The following is a 23,510-nucleotide window of genomic DNA, read 5'->3' as shown; positions in this document are numbered from 1 at the left end:
ATATAACTAAAATATAAGACGAGACAAAGTGATTATTTCATATTCAAAATTAATTTCAGCTAGATTTGGCGAGGGTGTTTCAAGCTTTTGAGAGGGAATTTTCGAGAAATCAAGATTATTTGTGAATCACACACTCGGTGATTAATCTTTTCTTTGATACTGTTGTAGAATTAAGTCATCTTCAACAAGAAAATGACATTCCTTATCAGAAAAAACAAGAAATGGTATTTTCTTCCTGTGAGCATGCATTTATATAAAAACATATGCAAAATAATAATAATAATAATAATATAGGAAGTTAAAGAGGAAGTAGAAAATATAAGAAGTAATGAAAGAGGGAGAAAATAAAACGTTTGGTAGTCATGATAAGCATTTTTGGTTTCCCCATGGAGTAAGGCATGCCCTACATGCATGAATAATGACTAAATTTATTTACGTTTGACCCTGAAATTTTCGTCCTCCAAGTCTTTGACTTCTATGGTTGTTGGTCGGTAGTTTCTGTTCGATATGTTCTCCAATTTTCTTTTCACTTCAAAACAATATTATTATTTTATTTTACACAACAGAGATTCTAAATTAAGAATTTGAAGTTCTGATCAAAGACATAATAGGAAGCTATTGTCTTCGCTTTGTGAAACGAGTTAAAAACATAAAAAAAAAAACACACAAGCTTCTATTTTACAATGGAAACGATGGAGCAGGTTGTTTGACTAATTCTTTCTTCTTCTCCTCATAACCAAAAGAGGGGAAAAAATTCGCAAGGAAAAACAGGAACTTTGAAGGGTCCACAAGTTTACTGTAGTTATAACATGTCATCGGCCGTTTTCAAAAGGATTTAAAGTTAGATGATAGGAAAATGTAGGGGGAAACTTTGAAGTCTTCGTTTTCAAACAACTCGTGTTATGTATTTTCTATTCAAAGCACCAGGTTTTGATGGGGACAAAGATTTTCAAAAACGGCTCTCATTTTTTGTCATGTCTTCTGTTGTGCCTCTTACGTATTTGAAGGAATCATGCATGTTTTATTAAACTTCATTTATTTTCATTGCTATTTATATAAAGAAGGCTCTATCCCAGTCGTCTTAACAACCAACACTCACCCTCCTCGACATTTTTGTACGAATTAATTACTTTTGTTTAATTTCCTACTTTTATCAGGCGACTCCTTTCTTCGTAATTGTTATGACACTGAGTTGAGGGTTTTTGATAGATTGTTGTTGATATAGTCAAATTGTTTTGCAGAGATATGGTTTTGATGACAAGCATGATGGAGACATTCAAGAGAAGGGATTTGGAGAATTATAATGATGATGAATCTGGTCATGAGACTAGTAGCTTCAAGAGAAATAAACCCGAGAAGTTGGAGCTTAAAACCACTATAGTTCCAGCAGCGGATATTCTGATGTGTACCAAGATTTCGGATTCAGGCTGTGGAACTGGAAATGATGATAAAATATTGGTTAATGGCTCAACAGAGAAGCTTCATGCAGCAGCAACTAAGCTGCAAAAGTTTTACAAGAGTTACCGGACTCGAAGAAACCTAGCAGATTGTGCTGTAGTTGTTGAAGAGCTCTGGTTTGTTCTCTTTAAAGTACCATCTCTTGGTTTTCTTTTCTGCATATTCATTTGGGTCATGGCTCATTATTCTTTTTTTGGGGGGGTGCAGGTGGAAGGCTTTAGAATTTGCAGCCCTTAGACGGAGTTCTGTTTCCTTCTTTAATGCTAACAAATCAGAAACAGCTGTTTCCCGATGGGCACGAGCTCGGACAAGAGCCGCCAAGGTTTGTATAGTAGTTTCCTTTTCCATTTGGCCAGCGTGTGGAAATGAAATGAATGAATTTCTAAATGAAAATGTCAGTCAATCCTAGTTTCATTATTTGAACTTTGAATTTTTGGTGTACATATAGGTAGGAAAAGGGTTATCAAAGGACGTGAAAGGTCAGCAGTTGGCTTTACGTCACTGGCTTGAAGCTGTAAGTCAACCTTAGTTTGGAGTTTTAACAGGGCTTGTTTTGATTAAGTAAACCCCACTTTTAAGTACGATCAAAGTCATGATGACCTCAACACGGATTCTGCTTGTTACGGTCTCGTTTAGTTTTACAAATATTTTCCTTTGATATCATGTGATTGGGCATGCAGATTGATCCACGCCATCGTTACGGTCACAATCTACACTTTTACTACAATGTTTGGTTTGAGAGCGGGAGTTGTCAGCCCTTCTTCTACTGGTAAATAGGGAAATTTCATCTCCAGTAATACAGCTTTTCTTTTGTCATTTTTGAAGAATTAGTTACATTTCCATCGTAATGAAGGTTGGATGTTGGAGATGGCAAAGCAGTCACTCTAGATACATGCTCGAGGGCAGACCTACAGCGTCAATGCATCAAATATCTTGGACCGGTAATTTATAAGGGCAATTCAATAGAGTAGTATCATACTTGCTTTGCTCCTTTTTTATTGCAGTTGTGAAGAATGTTTTTTTATTGTTTGGTTTTGCAGAAAGAAAGGGAAGCGTACGAAGTTATTCTGGAGAAGGGAAAGCTGATTTATAAACAAAACAAAGCGCCAGTGAGCACCAGAGAAGGAAGCAAATGGATATTTGTTCTTAGTACATCCAGAATCCTATACGTTGCTGAGAAAGTGAAAGGTCTGTTTCAGCACTCGAGTTTCCTAGCAGGGGGAGCCACCATTGCATCTGGCAGATTGGTTGTTCGTCATGGTAAACTTCACGTATGTGTTGCACCCTTGAATCCGCATGCAAGAAAATGTTATTTATACTGTATATAGTATGAGTAAGAATTATGTTTTGATCATTTTCAACATACGTTGAAAGTTCGTTGTCATTTTCTATGTGATTTTTCAGGCAATCTGGGCCTACAGTGGTCATTATCGCCCGACAGAAGAAAATTTCATGGAATTGTGCAGTTTCCTAGAGGAACATCATGTCGACTTGACCAACGTTAAGGTAACTCAACTGACCCTCCATGCACCATGCTCCATTACTTGAAGATATTAAAGATTCATATTATTAAATTTATAATTAATTCATGGATCTGCAGAAAAATCCCATAGATGAAGATATCCCCTGGAAAGATAAAATTCAAAAGGAGCTGAAAGTTGCAGCAGAGATATCTGAAAACAATGCAATTCATGGGAAAGAGAAATCCATTGATTCGGGGAAGGTGAAGGAAGCAGTGAGATACAAATGGAGTACAGGAGTGGGACCTCGCATTGGTTGTGTCAGAGACTACCCAGCACAGCTACAATTCAAGGCACTTGAACATGTTAATTTATCACCCAGGCTTGTTGTCAAGCCTTGTGGCCCCATCCCTTCTCCAAGACCAAGTCCAAACCTTCTCTTGTCTCCTAGGCTTGCTTACCTTGGACTCGTTAGCCCAAGGGTCCGGCTTTCCGCTACTAATTAATACTATTAGTATTACTTAATTTTATATAGGATTAAGAATAGGCCTTTGTACATCATGCACGGCACATTGCCCTCCTCCCTACGAGTTTCTTTTCTCTCTTTCAAGTTTTATTTTTTCTGTTTTTTTCTGTTTTTTGTAGTGGCTGCCCGGCCACCGGAGCGATCCCGCTGCAACTCTAGCTTCTTCTTTTTTTTCATTGTTTTCGGCATAATAACTCAAGTTCATACCTTTCTCTTCTTTTGCCGGTCTCAAGCCGGCCGTGAAAGGCAGTGTCTTGGTGCTCTATGGGTTCTCCCATTTTTCGCCATTTGTCTTTCAAACTATTTGTAAGGCCACTGTTTTTACAAACTTTATTTTTTTTATCTTTCCTTTGTTTGATGAAGTCCTCTGCTCTCTTGGTGATTGCCACGCTGGTGCCTCTCCGGAGTTCCGTCGAATATGAGCTCCGATGGATTTTGGTGTCATCACGCCAGTTTCTTCTACTCTTTAACATTCTAATGCAAATAAATTAATTTGCTACCAATGCAATGCACTAGAACCCCTACTGTTATGGTGTTGATGCCCTCTCGAAGGCAAGGATCTCAAGCCGTCGGTGTCCCCGACGGAGGTCCATCTGGACCCACCTTTGGCTCCTCCTCGACGGTGGTTCTACTGGTCGCAAGAACGATAGCCCCGCTGGTGTTGATAAATCCGATCACCGTCCTCCCTCCCTCGATGCAAGAAGTGACAGATAGGAATGCTTGTGGCTATGGTTGATCGGGTGGCTCTTTACCCACGTTCTAAGTGTTGTCACCTCTTGTGCTTTTGGGCTCATATGATTGTACTCTTCTTATGTTAATGAAATGTTTCCTTTCCTCAAAAAAGTTAAACAAAACATTGGACCCAAACTATAGGCTTTTCTTCCCTTTTAAGTTTTTCTTCTTTTCAAAAATGTATCTAAATTATGATTTCGTTATCATTGTAAGAGCCCAAATTTGTCCGGGCCTTAATACCAAAACCAAAATACAAAAATGAATAAATAAATGTTTGTTTGTTTATTTAAACAGTCCAGGTTACAAAGCCCAAATCATGAGCCCAAAACCAAAACAATTCAGCTAAACTCATTTACATCCTACCCAGATACACTAAACTAGCCCAAATACACAGACCCAATACCCAACCCGACCAAACAGGTCTAAACCACCTCTACCCATTGCAAACCCAAATTCCTAAAGGCCCAATGCCCAAATCAATAGACCTAGGCAGAAACCCTAGGGTTTCGCTTTCTTCTTCTCGCCATAGCGAAGATTCCGAATCCATCAGGCGCGTCGGTTCAACTCCTCAGATCGAGGCCATCAATGCACACTGACGCGCCATCAATGCGTTCGTCCCTCTCGCGACCATCCAACACCGCGATCTCAGGCCTCCCCTCTGGCCTTGGTACCACCATTAACGCCGAGATCGTCGAGGTACCTGCAAAATGGAAAAGGAAACTCAGCAGATAATGGTCAAAGATACAGTAGACAAGAAATAGAAAGAAATCAGAGATTTCTTTCCTTATGTAAGAAATCAGTGGCTATAAAAAACCCTTTGTAACCCTTGTAAAAAACACACATACAGAAATAAAAAACGAATACAAACAGTTTCAAAGGTGATAACCGAGTGACTTATTCTCTATTTTTTTAGTTCATATATATGAACTGTTTAGCAAAATACTAAGGGAATTTGAAAAGGAGAAGAACTACCTGTTTTGGATCTGAAGAGATGAGGGTTTTTAAACCCTCCAATCTCTGTACACGGTGGCCCTTAGGGCGGCGTGTGGGCTCGTGGGTGTGTGGACCGGCGCGTGGTGTACGAAGGCCAAAGCCCGGAGCTCCCTTCCTCTCTCTCTTTTAGAAAAAAATTTTTAGTTTTTTTTAAATCGGGGTTCAAATGAATCTTAAGCTGAGAAGGTAGCTTATATAGCTTGAACGAAACGACGTCGTTTTGCGACCCCAGGATCCGCGCGTTGACCCGATTACCCGGGGAGGATCCGCGTATTTTTTAGAATAGGGTTAATTCCTAATCGGTCCTTCTACCCCTTTTTGCGTTTACAATTAGACTTTACTTTATTTATGATTTGGCCCATTATTTTATTTTAGTTTTAATTTAGTCCCGATGGCTATTAAATTATATTCTGGAAAACGTACCGTTTTGGGGATAGGGCATTTTGCCCAGTGAGCCCCTTTGATTTTGCGCCCGTTTTAAATAAGGCCTTAATTCAATTTTTAGTTCTTTTAAATCCACCCTGTAACTTTGCTGAACTTTAAATCTAACCCTATATATTTATTATTATTATTATTATATATATATATATATTTTATATTGTTATTTGTTTTATTTAACCTTATTTTTATATTATATATTATATAATTATTTTATTATATATTATTTACATTATTATTATTTATTATATATTACTTTATTATTTATATATTATTATTATATTTTTACTTGTATTATATATTTATTAATTATATATATATATTATATTATTTTTACTCTTATATTATATATTATAATTATTTTATTATATATTATTATGTCATTTTTATATTATTATACATTTTATCTATATATTATTATCATTAAAGGTTTTTAACTTGTATTATATACTTATTATTATTTATATGTTAATAACTGCTTTATTTATCTTCTATTATTACACATTTTGAAGATATTATAATATTATAATTTGTATAATACGTAGATTTCATCATTAATTACTTATTTTAAACTTATATTTATATATATTATATAATTATTTCATTATAAATATAAATTCTTTTACATATTTTAAATTTTATACATCATTTTTCTAAACCAATATATTTTATATTTTTATAATTATTATTCTTATAAATATTTTTTATTATATATTATATTATTAAATATCACATTTTTTTATTATTTGTTTATATTATACATATATTTTTAAACTTTTGTTTTTTTATTATTATGCAATATTTATTTTTACTTTAGTATTAATGTATTATTGTTATGTTATGTATTTTATATGTTATATAATATCTTAGACTTTTATATTTTATTTTCAAATGCATATTTTTATATATTGTATATCATGCATGATTCATATGATTAAATACATGTTGAATCATGTGTTTAGGATTTTACCTATTTCTTCTTAAATATATACTCCGTTTTAAGTATATTTTCTTATTTAAAATTGTCATGTTTTATTTCTTATATATGTTGGTTAGTGTATGATATTTATGCTGTTATGCTCTTACTTTCCTATCATTATAACATGTTATCTCGTATGTTATGTTAAAATGCTCCTTCATGCATCGGTTTTAAAAACGAGACTTTAAACTTTTCAAAAATAAAAAGGCAATGCTCGGTTTTTGGAAGCTTCGAGAAAAGTAGTGCCCTAACTTATTGGGTTGCGACTTTTCTCGTTGAGTTCGAATAATTAAGTACCCTTCTAAGTTTTTTAAAGGTTTTCTAAAGTAAGCCACTATCTTGGAACTTCAAAACAATATGTCCTAACTTATTGGATATAGCGTTTTGTTGTTTCGAGACAAGAATTTAAAAAAGGTTAACTTTATGTCAATACTTTGATACGAGTGAATCCCAATTTTCAAAGTTAAAATATTTTAAAGAGGACTACAACTTAAAATTTTTGAACTTCCGACATTAAAGACACTTGATAATCACTTAAGTACCAATTTTTGGGCGTTACGAGGGTGCTAACCCTTCCTCGTGCGTAACCGGCTCCCAAACCCGTTTTCTGATTTCGTAGACCAAAACTAATGATTTTAAAACAAAATTTTTTAAAGGTGATCCAATCACACCTAAAAAGATTGGTGGCGACTCCCGTTTTCGTTTTTTAAAATCGATTCCCATTTTCCGAAACACGATTTGAAAAGGGTCTCGACAATCATATTTATCCCATTATTTTTCTTCCACAATAAAAAAATATATTTTTTCTCTCTCCCCTTCCTTCCCCTATCTTCCACAAGCATTTATCAAAGCAATAAGACTATCACAAGAACCCAACATACCTTAGCTAGAGTAGAACCTTAGTTCTTTGCAAAGACAAATAAAGCCTCAAAAACAACATTATGATGATTTCTATCTTAGTGACATTTTTCAGGTGCCAATTTCAATCAATTGGGTTGGCAAATTTCAACTAGTTGTAAGATTGTTTTCTGTTTTTCTACTATATTTTAGGTGAAACTAGCTATAATGTTCTTTTTTTTATATAAAGTTTCTCTCTGTCCTCGAAACTATAATAGAGTGATCTTTAGTTGTGTCATAAACGGTGATTTTAAAATGTCTTTTTTGTAAATTGAGTCCGTAATTTTAATATTTAATATTTATGAGGTTAAAATTTTGTTGAATTGATAGTTATTTAAGATAAGGTGACTAAATTGTAAAATTCTCGTCACTATAAATTTTTAAATTACAAAGGGATCAAAATGGAATTAAACCATTTTGTTTATTCAACAGTGGAAATGAATGTTGCCATCAACTTTTCTTAATTAATATTAAAACTAATTAATTAAGTTAATTGTGATTAATTAAAAATTAAACAAAGTATATAAAGAAAATGTTGATTGTCATATTTTCTTTTCTCTTTTCTCCACCAAATGAAAACAAAAGAAAACCTACAAGCCATTGTTTATATATATATATATATATATAATAACCAATTTTATTTAATTCTTCTAGTATATTAATAAAATATTAAAGTAAAATATTAAAATATAAAATTTATTATTAAATTATCTGCAAATTATTTAAATTAAAATTAAATCTCAAAAGTTAATAAAAATAAATAAATTTTAGTGGCAAAATTTAGCCAAATGAAAGTAAAGCAACAACATTCAATATAGAATTAAAGTATAATGCTTAATATGAAGAGTCTGCTATCCTAGCACGCTTGTGTCTATCGCCACTGGCAAGAATTTAAGTTTTCTTGTTTCTTCTATCTTTTTTCTTTTGGTTATCTGCGTTGTGTCCTTGAAAAATAATGGAGAATGAAAATTAGCCCAATTAACGATCGATGAAGAGGAAGAGGTTGCTAGTACAGAAAGAAGGGGGAATTTTTTCAATTAGTGGGGTATTTTCTAACAGCAAGCATAATTCACTTTACAGCCATGAAAAGCATTATGGCAAATTTGTGGCATCCTGTTAGGGGCGTTCGAATCCAAGATCTAAGGAAAAAAATGTTTCTGTTTCAATTTTTTCATTCTATGGATATGGAAAGGGTTTTGAAAGGCTCCCCATGGACCTTTAATAATCATTTGTTGATACTTTATAAACTGCATTGGGGGGAGGATCCGTTGCAGGTGCCTTTAGTGTTAACCCCTTGCTAGGTTCAGGTACATGATGTGCTTATTGGTTTGTTTTCTAAATACTTAGTAATGCAATTAGCAAAATTTCTTGAGGTATTTTATGGAATATGATGTGTCAAATTTGAGGAAAGAAACTAAGAATTTTATGCGAATCAGGGTCCAAATTGATATCAGACGTCCCTTGAAAATGAAGAAACAAATCGTGTTTCGTGGGAGGCATTCATATGTTAGTTTTAAATATGAACGGTTGCCACTTTTCTGTTTCTATTGTGGAAAGCTGGGCCATAATGATTCTTTTTGTGAAGCAAAAATGATGCTTGGAGTGGAAATCATTAAAATAGGGTGGGATTTGTCAATAAGAACACAATGCCGAAGAGCTTTGGCTATGAACAATGTCTGGTTACGAGAGGAAGGTGAAGGGGTTACGGGTGGAATTCATGAGATAAACATAGGATCGGCAAATGGACAACGGAGGGTGGAGCACAGGAAAAGTTATGGGAAGTCTGTTGATCTAGTTTTTGGTTTTAATTTGAAAGGCGGTTTATCACGTGTTGGTACAAAGCAAGATAGTTCACTGATTGATCATGCCCTAAATGTGATGGATCACGATTTGGACGATGTGACCCTAGTAGGAAAGGAAGGTAAGAAAAGATCTAGAGGAGAGCTTGATGATTTACTAAGAAATAAAGAGATGAATAATACCCTGGCAAGAAACAGGAGATTGTAGACCTTAATCACTTATCATCGACGGCTGCCAAGTGGCATGCGGACTAAGTACAATAAAAATTTTAAGCTGGAATGTCTGTGGATTGGGGAGTCCACGGACAGTTAGAAGATTCGGCATTGACTGAAGACTTGTGATCCTCATATAGTCTTCTTTATGGAGATGAAACTTTGTGGAATTCAGATGGAAAGAGTTCGACGGAGATGTGGTTTTGTGAATGGTATTGAGGTGGACCTGGAGGGTACTAGAGGAGGGTTATGTTTGGCTTGACGGAATGATGTTAATATTTTACTACAGAATTTATCTAAAAGGCATATTGATGTGGTAATGAATGATAATGAAAGAGAGGTTAATTGGCGATTTACAGGTTTTTATGGAACTTCGTATGCACAAGATAAAGAAGATTTATGGGCTATCTTAAAAAATCTATATAATGGAGAGAATGTCCCTTGATTGGTATATGGAGATTTTAATGGAATTATGTATGGTTTTGAAAACAATGGAGGCTTGCCTCGGGATTAAAGAATGATGAAAATGTTTCAAAAAGCTTTGGAGTTTTGTCAACTGAATGATTTGGGATACTTGGGCAAATGGTTCACATGGGAGAGAGGTAATCTCCCAGAAACAAATATACAAGAACGTCTGGATAGGAGGTTGCCAATGAGGAATGGATTTCTTTGTTTTCTGAGGTAAAAGTTCAGCATCTGGTGCATTCTTTTTCTGATTATTGTCCTCTTTTAATTGATACAAAAAAGGAAGGATGACAGCGAAATAGAAATTTTCAGAATTAAAGCCCGGTGGTTTTTGGAGGATTCCTTTGTTGATGAAGCTGAACATTTATGAGTAACGGCATTAGGTGATTTTCTGCAGAAGATGGAATTTTTAAAGAATGGTCTAGAAAATTAGACGGGAAAAATACAAAGAAAAAAATAGAGAAAGGAATCTTTAACGGTAAAGTTATCAGAGTTGCTTGAAGTTGAAAGGAATGATACTAACATGGTAGAGATGATCGATATGAAGATTCAGCTAAATTTGGAAATCGAGAAGGATGAAAGATACTGGGAGCAAAAGGCCCGATTGAACTGGTTAAAATTAGGCGAAAAAAATACAACTTTTTTCCATAATCAGGCAATCCAGAGGCGGAGGAAAAACATGATTAGTAAGTTACAAAATAAAGATGGAAGGGAAACGAGAGATCTTCAGGAAATGGAAGAAATAGCAAGGTCCTACTTTCAGAAATTATTTACATCAGGGAATCAGGAAAATTTTGATTATTTACTCTCGGGCATTGATTGATGTTTATGATGAGGAAAATAAAAAGCTTATTGCGCAATATAAAGGAGAAGAGATTCGCAAGGCTTTGTTCGAAATGAGACCTACAAAGGTGTTGGGTGAGGATGGATTTCCAGCTATCTTTTTATCAGAAGTGCTGGCATTTTATTGGAGAGAAAGTAGTTTCATTGTGTCTACAATTCTTGAATGGAGATATAGAGGTTAGTTCAATTAACACAACTCATATTGTGCTTATTCAAAAAATTAACAACCCATATAATATGTCATAGTTTAGGCTTATTAGTTTATGTAATGTTATTTATAAAATAATGGCGAAAACTATAGCGAACAGATTGCGATGAGTGATTGATAAATGCATTGATAGTGCTCAAAGTGCCTTTGTGTGAGGAAGATTAATATCGAATAATGTATTGCTTGCTTACGAAATATTGCATACTCTAAAACAGAAAAGAGTGGGGAAAAAAGGCTATATAGTGGTAAAACTGAACATGAGTAAGGCTTACGATAGGGTGGAATAGAACTTTGTTAGGAAGATAATGATTCGAATGAGATTCGCTCAAAGATGGGTTAATACTATTATGAAATGCATGTCTATTGTTTCATATAATATTGTGGTCAATGGAAATGTTGGAGTAACATTTCGTCCAACCAGAGGACTTCGACAAGAGGATTATTTTCCTAATATGTGGAGAGGGTCTTTCTAGTCTTATAAGAATAGCTACAAAAGAAGGAATTTTAAAGGGTGTTAAGGTAAGTAGAAGAGGTCCACAGGTGTCACATTTATTATTTGCAGATGACTGCATTCTATTTAGGGAGGCAACAAGTAGAGGGGCTACTGTTCTCAAGAAGATCTTAAGCGAATATAAAATATGTTCGGACAGTGTGTAAATTTTGATAAATCAACTATTTTTTCAGTAAAAACATGATGGAGGAAGAAAGAAGACAGGTTGTCAATTTGTTGAGAATTCGAAGTCCAAATAAAACAGAACGATACCTAGGTTTGCCAAACATGGTGGGATGGAAAAAAAGGAATCTTTTCAGGCTTTGGATAGGCTAAAGCAGCGTATTGACAATTAGAGTACTAGATTTTTATCGCAGGGTGGAAAAGAAGTTTTCATTAAAGCTATCTTACAAGCCATTCCTACATATTCAATGGCTAACTTCTTACTCCCAAAATCTTTATACGATGAAATAGATACAATTGTTACGAAATTTTAGTGGCAAAAGGGACATGGAAAGGGAGGAATTCATAGGTGCTCTTGGAAAAATCTTTGTAGTTTAAAAGAAAATAGATTTTTGGGTTTTCGTAATCTTAGCCAGTTTAATATCGCGTTGTTAGCCAAGCAGGGTTAGTATCTTTTTAATTATCCAAACTCACTTTTAGCTAGGATTCATAAAGCAAAGTATTATCCGCGGTCTGATTTTCTAAATGCAAAGTTGGGGAGTTTACCTTCTCTTATCTGGAAGAGTATTTGGGCTGCAAAGGGACTTCTTCTTCAAGGGCTAACTTGGAGAGTTGGGAGAGGAAATGCCATCTCCATTTGGACGGATCAGTGGATTCCAGGGGTAGAACCTGTTATTTGGCAGAACAGAGATGACAATGGAGAGCTAAAATTAGTATCAGATTTAATTGATGGTACAAGTAAGATGTGGAAAACAGAGGTTATTACTAATACCTTTCAAACGAACATTGCTCAAAGAATTTTGCAGATTCTACTTGCAGTAACAGACTGTGAAAACATACTCGTTTGGAAAGGTAAACCTTCCAGCGAATTCTCAGTATGGAGCGCCTATAAACTATTACAAGATGCTAATTCGGATCCTAATAGCTATTTATTACAGACCGATACTAAAGAATTCTATAGAAAACTATGGAATTTACAACTTCCATTAAAAATTCTACTTCTATTTTGGCGGATATCCTGGAACTATATCCCTACACTAGTCAATCTCAGATTCAAGCGAAGAACCACAAATGTGAGATGTCCTTGATGTTGCTCTGGGGAAGAGGACAGCTTCCATGTCTTTCAGCAATGCCCTATAAGCATTGAAGTATGGCAGAATTTTAATATGGCTTGGGTTACAGCACATCTAGATCAAAATATCAGGACATGGCTTACTTGGGTTTTTGAAAAAGGCGCTAAGGAATAGTGTCGGATGTTTTGTTGTGCTCTGTGGATTATATGAAGCTCGCGGAACCAAATGGTGAATGAAAGAAAACTCGCATCAGGAAGGGATTTAGTACAGAAAATATAGAGTTATTTAACAGAACTAGGAGTGGGCGAGAAAAAGCGTACCTTGGGACTGCTAGAACACAGAGGCAAAGGGAAGAGACAACGAGGGACATAATACAGTTCGATGCAGCTTCGATGCAGCTTTTGATGTAAACAATTCCAGATTGGCATCGGGGATTGTAGTGATAATGAAAAATATCAATCAAAATCAAGTATGATGTCAAATTTCAATTTTCACTTAAAAATAGTAAATTCATATATTAACCCATAATTATTTAATTAATTTTTTTGTTCAGAATAATTATTTAATTAAATTATTTATTCCTTGTTGATGACAATTTGTACTCTCTTTTTTTTTTAACAATTTCATTATAGGTTCAAATTAGAGGTGTGCATGGGCCGGGCCGGACCGGGTTCGGGCCAGGCCCAGACAAAATTTTAGGCCCTTTTTCTAAGCCCAGGCCCGGCCCGACCCGAAATATGGGCCTAAAAATTTGTCCAAGCTCGGCCCGAAATAAAATTGTTAAGCCCGAGCCCGGCCTGACCCGGCCCATATTAATTTTTTTTTAGCTTATTTCATTAAATAAAAAATTTTAAAACATAATAAATCAAATACATTTAAAAACATAAAAACAAGGGTAAACTATAAAAATAGTCACTTTTGTTTGTTTCAGGTTACATTTTAGTCACTTATGTTTAAAATATTACTTTTTAGTTACTTATGTTATTATTTTGTTACGAAGTGATCACTCTTCTGTTAAGTTTCGGTATCTCCCTAACGGTAATCCTACGTGGCTGACCAACTAGATTTTAAATGTCAACTTGGATTTCCTAATGGGATGATAATAGATTTTTTATTAAACAAATTTAATTAATTAAAAATTTTAAACTCTAAATCTTAGTTAAAAAATCGTTCATCTCCCACTTTTTTTAGTTTTCTTTTTCAATTGACTAAAAAAACTATTATCATCAAAAATTTTTATTCACCTACAAAAACAAAAGAGGATTCAATAGAGGGTCCAGGTATGTCTTCTTTACCGGCAAATTTATGTTCTAAAACTTAAAATGAAGTGGTTGTCGACAAGTAAGAAGATGGTAATCGTTTTTGTTTCTAATCATTGTATTTTTCAAATCTTCACGTTCTTGAATAATTAGTTTCTCAATCCAATTTTTTCTGATCTGAGTCGGCTTGTTTGTTCACAATCCCTTTGTGGGTATCCCTTTTTTCTGATATGAAATTCTTTTAGTTGTTAATATTCATATCAAGAATTTTAATTTAAGGTTTTCATTAAACAATAAAAAATCCAATCTTTTGTTTTTCAGTATTGAATAAAAGAGATAGAGGAATGCAAAGAAGACATACCTAAACCCTCCATTGAATCCATCTTTATGAAGTAGTCAATTTGATTTCAACTATGTTGATCTTAATAATAGTTTTTCCAATCAAATGAAAAAGACAAAACCATTGAAAAAAAGAAGAGACTGAAGAAAAATTAAAAAGAGGAGATGAACAGATTTTTTAGTTAAGGTTTAGGTTTAAAAACTTTAATTAATTAAATTTTTTAATTAAAAATCTATTTTCATCTCATTTAGAAAATCCAAGTTGGCATCTAAAATCTAGTTGGATTGCCACGTAAGATTACCGTTAGAGAGATAACGGAACTTAACGGTAGAGGGATCACTTCGTAACAAAATAGTAACATGAGTGACTAAAACGTAACGTTTCAAACATAAGTGACTAAAATGTAACCTGAGGCAAACAAAAGTGACTATTTTATAGATTACCCTAAAAAATATTAAAACAATAAATAAATAAAAATGAGACTAAAACAATTCTTAAAACAATACACAAATTGAAAATATAATAAAACGTTGTTATATTAAAATTGAAAATAAAATATAAATATGATTAAAAATAAAAATATATATTTTTAGTATATAATTGGTAGGGCGGGTTCGACCAAAAAGTTTTACCCAAGGCCAGACCCATTTTTTAAATGAGCCTCGTTTTTTGCCCAAAACCATATTTCGGGCCTATATTTTCAACCGAACCCTCCCATTTTTCGGGCGGGCCTTCGGGCCGGGCCGGGTAGCCCAGCCCATGCACTCCTCTAGTTCAAAAATATTTATTCTTTTTTATATAATATCTAAAACTATTCACAGCCCTTCCCACCTTTAAATTAGAAGATAATGCATTTTAGCGACTTTTTACTTTTACAATATTTTATGCATATTTCATCATCTCATAACATAACTTTTACCATAAATTCTTTATTTACATATTAAATTGTTTCACACTTAAACTTTTGTACATTTTTTCAATTTAGTCCCTATTGCCATATAATTTATTTTTCACCATATAAGCATTTTAATAAAATAATTCATTATAATATCTTATTTCAAATGAAAAATTTTCATGCATATCACTTCTCTTATTTCAATTATAAATTTCATAAAGTTTACAATTTAATCCTTAACATCACGAAGATTCATTATTTATTATAATTTTACATTAACATTATTTTGTAATCAATTCATTACTTATCATAATATCAAATATGTTTTTATTTCATTGAAAATAATTTTTATAAAATATTTTTATACAGATTTATCTAAATATTTTAAAAATTACTTTTTAAAATTATTTTAGTGAAACAAATAGAGGTAGAGGCTAATTTATGTATTTTGAAGTTGGCGGATTATTAATGGCATGGAAGCTGCGTAAGTTAAGAAGGAGCGGTCTTTCAGATCAAATCCAAAAGCTAAAAGTCAATGTATCCGTTAAGATTTATTAAAGTCAATTTATTATGTAGTCCTTTATTTTTGAATTTCAAAATTTCAAAATTTAATCTTTCCCAATAAAATGCTCGCTTATGCCTGTGCCTATGCCCCAAATCATCCCATCTGCTAAACATAATCACCAGCATTTGCAATTTTCCTGCAAATTCTAGCTTTTTCCAAACAATGGGTGCCTCAGGAAAATGGTTTAAATCGCTCATAACTTTCAAACCACTTCAAGATCCTACTAATCAAGTAACTTCACACTAGGTTTACCTCTTTTTTCTTTCTTCTTTTTATTTATGCTTTCATGGTTTCATTTTTCTGTTAATTGGGTTTGTAGGAGAAGGTGGGAGATAAGACGAAGAAGAAGTGGAGGCTATGGAGGAGCTCATCCGAAGGGTTGGGATCCACCGCATCAAAGGTTCCCAGGATGCGCCACGTGGCTGCTTCAGAGGCCTCTGATTCATCTTTGTTGGTGGATGATGTGCTCGCTTCAGCTATGGCTACTGTTGCTCGTGCTCCACCCAAAGATTTCAGAGCTGTCAAGCGGGAATGGGCCGCTATTCGAATCCAGACCGCATTTCGAGCCTTGCTGGTATAGCTTCTTACTTTGCTTGCACTATAAACAATGAATTGTCATTTGGAAGACTAAAAGCTCCATATTATGTTGTTTTTGTTCCAAGTTATGGGGTCAATTGCAATGAATTGCCATTTAGTAATTTACAAGCCCATGGAGAGATATATGGTAAGAGAAAATGGTAATTAAGTATAAACCTTTGTAGGAATTGAAGTACCATTTTCTTCTCTTTTCTTTTTCGTTTCTCTGATCCGAGTGGTTTTGCATTTTCTTTAATGGAGGTCTGTCCTGTGGGATATGAATGAAACTTGATTTGATTTTGATACTGCTAAATTTCTTTCTGCAAAAGCACGCGTTATTGTAAATTGAGTTGTGAACAGTCTTTTATGAAGAATTGAATTAACCTTTCAGTAATTGGCCATGGATAACAAGTACAAATTGGTAAAAAATTGTTCATCTTCTTTTAAGTGCCTTCCCTTTTCACAAGGTAATGAATGCTGGCAGGCAAGACGAGCTTTAAGGGCCTTGAAAGCAGTAGTGAGGATTCAAGCTATATTCCGGGGTCGTCAAGTCCGAAAGCAAGCTGCTGTGACATTAAGGTGTATGCAAGCTCTTGTCAGAGTCCAAGCTCGAGTAAGAGCACAATGTGTGACATCTTCTGAAGGACAAGCTATGCCCAAACTAATGGATGAAGATCCAGCAAAACAAGCTGAGGTGGTTATACATAATCCAAACACAATTATACTCGTGCCTATATGATAATGACAATATGCTAGCTGATACCATTTGTTTATATCTTTTAAACTATTTTCAGCGAGGATGGTGCGACAGTCTGGGAACTTTAGAGGAACTAAAAGCTAAACAACAAATGAGGCAACAAGGTGCAATCAAGAGGGAGAGAGCAATAGCATACTCTGTCTTAAAACAGGTAATGTAGCTTGGACACCATAGTTTTTCTTCAGGTTAACTAGGGCTGATTTTTATCCGTGATCGATATATATATACCTTTGTCAGCAGTCAAGATCATGTGCCAGTCCAAATGCGAGAGCGAATAAGCAGCCGTACTCTCACAATCATCAACGGTTAGATAGGAATAGTCCGGATTGGAATTGGCTTGATCGTTGGATGGCAACCAAGCCCTGGGAAACCAGGGCAATGGACGAGGGTACTGAACCAGCAGAGAAGGTGATGATGATGAACACAATTTCTCGGAAAAGTGAAGATAACAATTTCAGCTTCCACTCCAGCTCTTATGAACATGAGCCCCTCAAAGTGAAAAGGAACAATGTCACAACCAGAATTCTTGCTAGACCTCCTACATCCATGCAAACTTCGGGATCATTGTCTGCCCCAAGTTCCGAATCCGTCTATGACGAGACCTCGACATCAACCTCATCCGCATCTCCGACCACGTTGTCTAGCAACACTCCCGTTGCGGGCACATTAGAAGATAATCATGCTCAAAAACCAAGCTACATGAATCCCACCGAATCTATTAAAGCTAAACAGAAGAACACATTCAGGTTTTCTCCTGATAATGTGCGGAGGAGACATGTGGTTGATGATGATTTACAATATTTTCATAAGAAACTAATGACACTTTCTTGCGAGGACGACACAAGGAGCAGTGCTGATTCTTATAATCCATCATTATATTTCTCCAGAGAGTTGTACGGACCGAGACAAATGGGTGGTAGGCAAGATTCCCCAAAAAGGACTCAGTGGAGCCAAGGTAGACGACAAGCAAATTCTTTTATGTAACTAAGAAAGTATTATATATGCTATGTATCCTACATTGAGATCCTGCAAAAGACTTTTTTGTAGTATTATGTAACAAGTTCAAGAAAATGTTTGATTTAGTATGTTGGGTTAATATACTATTTGATACCTAAGTTTTGCTTCAATTTCACTTTGGTACTTGAATTTTTTCAATATGATTTTCCCAATTTGGTACTTGATTTTAGCTTTAATGTTTAATTTGTTACCCGAGTATTTTCTTTATTTAGTATTGTCAGCAACTAAGATTAAGATTTTCAAGTTGTAAAGAATGGAATATTGATTTTTGAAAGGAAAGATGTTTCTTGGCAGCAAAGAAATTTGAAACAAAGAGAAGAACCAAGAAGTTAGCACAATTGGCAATAAGCAACAAAATTAGCAAGGAAAGAGATCCAAAAGAAAAAGGAAACTTAGTTTCCAAGGTTGGTTGTTTAACACCCTTTAATCCCAAATCATCGTTGGAATAGGATTACAAGGTATTACCGAACATATTGGTTAATTTACAAACAATTCATGAATAAATAACAAACATATTAAAATTAAATCATTAAGTCTCTTTTATGAACCCTCGAGGCCTAAATCACGTATTATAAATGAATAGGGACTTATTCAAGTACTCCGAAATTTTTTTTCGTAATATAATTACTTTTTTTTTACCAAATATTAGTTTTCCAAAATTCGAATCCTATGGACATTTCAAGTAAGTTACTTTCATCCTGTAAGTCATAATCTCATTTAAAAAAAAATTTACTTAATTGAGCTCAATAATAATAATGATAACATTACTTACATTTCTTTTTTCACACGTTACAATTACGACTTACCAACTTGTCCATTCAAGGAATGACTTATGGATTTGAGTACATCGTGATCTGAAGCCCGAAGTCTAGCTAAAGCACATAAGTGCTAAACGGATGCCCGAAGGCTAACTGAAGCACACAAGTGTTAAACTAAAGGCTAATCAAGCACACAAGTGCTAAACTAAGCACGAAGGCTAATCAAGCTCATCGAGTGAATCGAAACCCAAAAGGGTTAATCGAAACTCATGAATTAACTAAGCTCGTAAGAGCTAAGCGGAAAGCAAACACGAGAATTCATAACAAATCTTGAATCTGTCAATTCATCTTTTTCACTGAACGATCGTACTCATTTCCTGCGTTCCGTTCCTCCGAAATACTCAGTTCAATTTCGTAACTTTTGTACATACTTTACTTATTTTCAACAATTAATATACATAAATATTAATCGCCATTCATAAATAATATTGAAATTTAATATTTTAACCGTACGAACTTACCCAGAACAATTTGCAGTAGTTGTAGAGATTTCTGGAACTATTCCGAAATAAATAAACAAAAAAAGTAATTATATTACGAAAAAAAAATTTCAGAGTACTTGAATAAGTCCTTATTCATTTATAATACGTGATTTAGGCCTCGAGGGTTCATAAAAGAGACTTAATGATTTAAGTTTGATATGCTTGTTGTTTATTCATGAATTGTTTGTAAATTAACCAATATGTTCGATAATGCCTCGTAACCCTATTCCGGCGATGGTTTGGGGTTAAAGGGTGTTACAGGTTGGTCATTATAGATGGATCTTGAAGAGGATTAAGATTTCTTGCTAATGAGGAATGTTTGAATAGACCTAAAATTTTCCATATTTGAGTTTAGTGAATGAATCAATTGAAACCAATGGAAAACAATCAAGAACGTATGAAGGTAAGGCCAAGAATGAATTTACAAGAGAGGAGAATTCAATATCTGAATTCTGAAGCTTTCTTGAGGGTTAAGAATGGTTCTTGTATAGATTTGAATCAAACAACTAAAACAAGTTAGAAAATGAAGCAAGAAGCAATAGAAAACAAAAGAACAAATCAAGAGGGAGGATTTAGTGGATGGGAAGACTAAGTCTCAAACAAGGAATGTTATAATCAAGAGGGAGGACTGACACTTGATATGGAATGTTAATCGTGAATTGTGTATCATCTATATTAATGTCAAAGTAATAAAAGATGTTATGTGAAAGATCATATGATTTGGTTATTACGAGCCTTGAGGTTCGATCTGGTTGTAGAATGAATCAATGGATTCGAGATTGTAATGAGAAAATGGAATGGTTCTTGTGATATGTTATAATTTACATGTAATTGAGATATAATGGTAAAAGGGATTAATATTGATATGTGGTGTGTTAAAGGACATCAAATATGATGTTAAGCTCATGAGACAAGAAATGCAAACAAGATTGAGAAGATAATTGGATTACCTATTAATTGTGTTTGGTATCTTGCTTCTATTTGATTTTTGTTTAAATTCATGTTAGCACCATTAATATATTATGTTACTCAGCGTACAGTTTTGCTTGTTTCGTGCGTAGGTAACGTTAGATCTTGGAGAGCAACTTTATTAAATGTTAAGTTAAACAACCATCTGTATCTATTGCCAGCACTAGGGGTTCAATGTGAGATACAAATATTCCAAACTGTGAGCATTATGGTAAATGACATAGAAATTAATGCTAGAAAAAGACGAGATTGCCTGAGAAACACTAGTGATGTATCTACACCTACTCAGACATTTGATCTTGTATCTAGAGTTTGAGGAACTCCTTGTGGAGGTTCAGTTACGAGGGGTAATCATAGAAAAGAGATTGACTTGTTGAAACATCATTTTGAAGCTAGAGCTTCTGTTCAAGCCTATGTGGTCCGATCTAGAGATGAAGGAGATGCTATCGACATTGTAGCATGTATATTCTTTTTATGCCTGGTACATGTTTATGCTTGAAAAGACCTTGATCCTACACATTCATATGTTAACTCTAGCTTTATGAATTCGTGTAAATGAAATCTGAGTTATCGAGTGTAGTAATTTTTGTTGCAAGTCCCTTAGGTCAATCTGTTTTTGTTAACATGTATGTAAGCATTGTTCGTTAAAGATCAAGAAGAAGTCATTTTCGGTTGACCTGTTGATTATGCCTTTTGACAATTTTGATGTAATTTTAGGAATAGACTGGTTAACTAAGCATAATGTGATATTGGATTGTTCTAACCAGAAGTTCTTGATTCAAAGTCATGAATACAAAATTATTAAGGATAAAGGCATGAAATCGAGTGATTCCACTCGTATTATTTCATCGATTTGAGCTAATAAGCTTTTAAATCAAGGCTGTAAGGTGTATCTGACCTATGTAATTAACTCAAATTTAGAAGAATGCAAGTTAAATAAGATCTGAACAATATGTGAGTTTTCAGATGTGTTTCTAGAAGAATTACCAGGATTACCTCTTAATCATGAGGTTGAGTTTGCAACTAAAAATTTAAAAGTCTATCACTCCTTGTATAGCACTGAGAGAGCTAAAAGAATTGAAAATTCAATTGCAATATCTTCTGGACCGAGGCTTTATATGTCCTAGTGTATTGTCTTGGGGAGATCTAATGCTTTTTGTAAAAAAAGAAAGATGGGTTATTGCGACTCCGTATTGATTATCAACAGTTGAATAAATTGACGATTAAGAACATATATCCGTTGCCATGTATCGGCAATTTGTTTGACTAGTTGAAAGTTGTGTCAGCATTCTCCAACATTGATTTTAGATATGGATATTACTAGTTGAAAGTGAAAGATAGTGAGGTTCCAAAAACAATGTTTCATATATAATATGCTCACTATGAATTCCTAGTGATGCCATTTAGGCTGACGAATGCTCCTACAGTGTTCATGGATCTCATGAATTACATTTTCAACCATACTTAGATCAATTTTTTGTGTTTTTTATTGATGACATCCTAATATACTCATAATCTGAGGAAGAGCATGATAAACATCTGAAAATCATGTTACAAGTGTTGCGAGAAAAACAACTATTCAGGAAGCTTAGTAAATGTGAATTTTGGTTATCGAAATTTGTCTTTTTGGGTCATGTTATTTCAACCGAGGGAGTCTGTGTAGATCCCAAGAAAACTGAAGCTATCTTGCAATAGGGATCGCCAAGAAAGGTGGCAGAAGTTCAAAGCTTCCTAGGTTTAGTTGGCTATTACAAAAGATCTGGGAATGAACTCTCCAAAATAGCATTGCCTATGATAAAATTCAGCAAAAGTGTAACAACTCGATTTTAACTGACCTAATTAGGTCAAAATACATGTTGTTAGAATTAAGTGACCCAAATTCTTATTTAAATAAAATACGATGGAAAATAAAATAAAAGTAAAATCCATATAGAACTAGACTTCTTTTATTTTATTTTAGAATAAGGTTTTTAAACCTTATTAAACTCCATCTATTTTATATTGATTAGGATAAGGTGTTTCAATCCTACTAGAATATGGCTTTGCAAGCCTATAAATAGACATAGTCTATTCCTCTTGTATTTGAGTAAAAATTTTTCGACATAGTGAATTTTCTTCTCCTCTGCTGGTTTTTTTTTCGAAAGGGTTTCACGTAAAATTTATGTGTTCTTTATTTTATTTATTTTATTCTATTTTATTTTTCACAAATTGGTATCGAGCTTAGGGTTATTCATCTCGATCACGGTAATGGCGTCTTTGAAGTATGAAATTCATTGTTGGATCGCAACACCGATTTGCGTTGTGGCAAATTAAGATGCAAGCGCTTCTTGCAGATGGATCTAGAGGATGCCCTGCTAGGATAGATAAGATGCCTTCGACATTAACAGATGAAGAGAAGAAGCGTAAGGATCGAAAGGTATTAACACAATTACATCTGCATTTGTCCAACGAAATTTTGCGGGATGTGATGAAAGAGAAAACCGCCATTGCATTATGGAAGAGGCTAGAACAAATATGTATGTCGAAAACTCTAACAAGCAAGTTGCATATGAAGCGGCGTCTTTATGCTCATCGTTTGGAGGAAGGTGCGTCAGTACATGAACACTTAATGTGTTTAAAGAAATTCTCTCAAACTTGGAGGCCATGGAGGTTCAAGATGATAAGGAAGATCTAGGGTTGATTCTACTTTGTTCGTTGCCCCCGTCTTATTCAACCTTTAGAGACACGATTTTATATAGCCGCGAGTCTCTCACAGTTGATGAGGTTTATGATTCTTTAACCTCGTATGATAAGATGAAGCATCTTGTGGTTAAACCCAACTCTCAGGGAGAGGGTCTCATTGTTCGTGGGAGACAAAACCGAATGTTGATGATGATCGTGGTAGAACACGAGAACGGAATCCTCGTGGTAAATCTAAGGGTAGATCGAAATCTTCAAGCAGAGGTAAAACTTGCAACTTCGCAAGAAGAAAGGGCACATTAAATCTGAGTGCTATAAGCTACAAAATAAGATTAAAAGGGAGGCTGCGAATCAAAAGGAAAACAAACGAAAAATTCGGTGAAGTCGATGTTGTAG

The 23,510-nt window shown here is 34.3% G+C and overlaps 2 protein-coding genes across 4 annotated transcripts; both read left to right on the top strand.

Annotated features, from left to right (window-relative positions):
* The first annotated feature begins 1,245 nt into the window (after window positions 1-1,245).
* On the top strand, window positions 1,246-4,298 carry LOC108458987 (IQ domain-containing protein IQM1-like). Its single transcript, XM_017758365.2, has 8 exons — window positions 1,246-1,574; window positions 1,666-1,780; window positions 1,907-1,972; window positions 2,139-2,227; window positions 2,312-2,399; window positions 2,499-2,729; window positions 2,863-2,964; window positions 3,059-4,298. The coding sequence occupies exons 1-8, from the start codon at window positions 1,246-1,248 to the stop codon at window positions 3,422-3,424; spliced, it is 1,386 nt and encodes a 461-aa protein (XP_017613854.1). The 3' UTR covers window positions 3,425-4,298.
* Window positions 4,299-15,759: 11,461 nt separating this feature from the next.
* Window positions 15,760-18,276, top strand: LOC108458245 (protein IQ-DOMAIN 8-like). Of its 3 annotated transcripts, none has more exons than XM_017757561.2 (5): window positions 15,760-16,047; window positions 16,136-16,390; window positions 16,877-17,086; window positions 17,187-17,300; window positions 17,387-18,276. In XM_017757561.2, the coding sequence occupies exons 1-5, from the start codon at window positions 15,979-15,981 to the stop codon at window positions 18,131-18,133; spliced, it is 1,395 nt and encodes a 464-aa protein (XP_017613050.1). In that variant the 5' UTR covers window positions 15,760-15,978; the 3' UTR covers window positions 18,134-18,276. The 3 variants fall into 3 exon arrangements, with proteins under 3 accessions (XP_017613050.1, XP_017613051.1, XP_017613052.1); XM_017757562.2 differs by having other exon boundaries at window positions 15,762-16,047; window positions 17,390-18,276; XM_017757563.2 differs by having other exon boundaries at window positions 15,763-16,062.
* The last annotated feature ends 5,234 nt before the right edge of the window (window positions 18,277-23,510 follow it).

Source organism: Gossypium arboreum, chromosome 4 (assembly GCF_025698485.1).
Source record: "Gossypium arboreum isolate Shixiya-1 chromosome 4, ASM2569848v2, whole genome shotgun sequence".
Classification (NCBI taxonomy): Eukaryota; Viridiplantae; Streptophyta; class Magnoliopsida; order Malvales; family Malvaceae; genus Gossypium; species Gossypium arboreum.
This window is presented reverse-complemented; position numbering and strand designations above follow the sequence as displayed.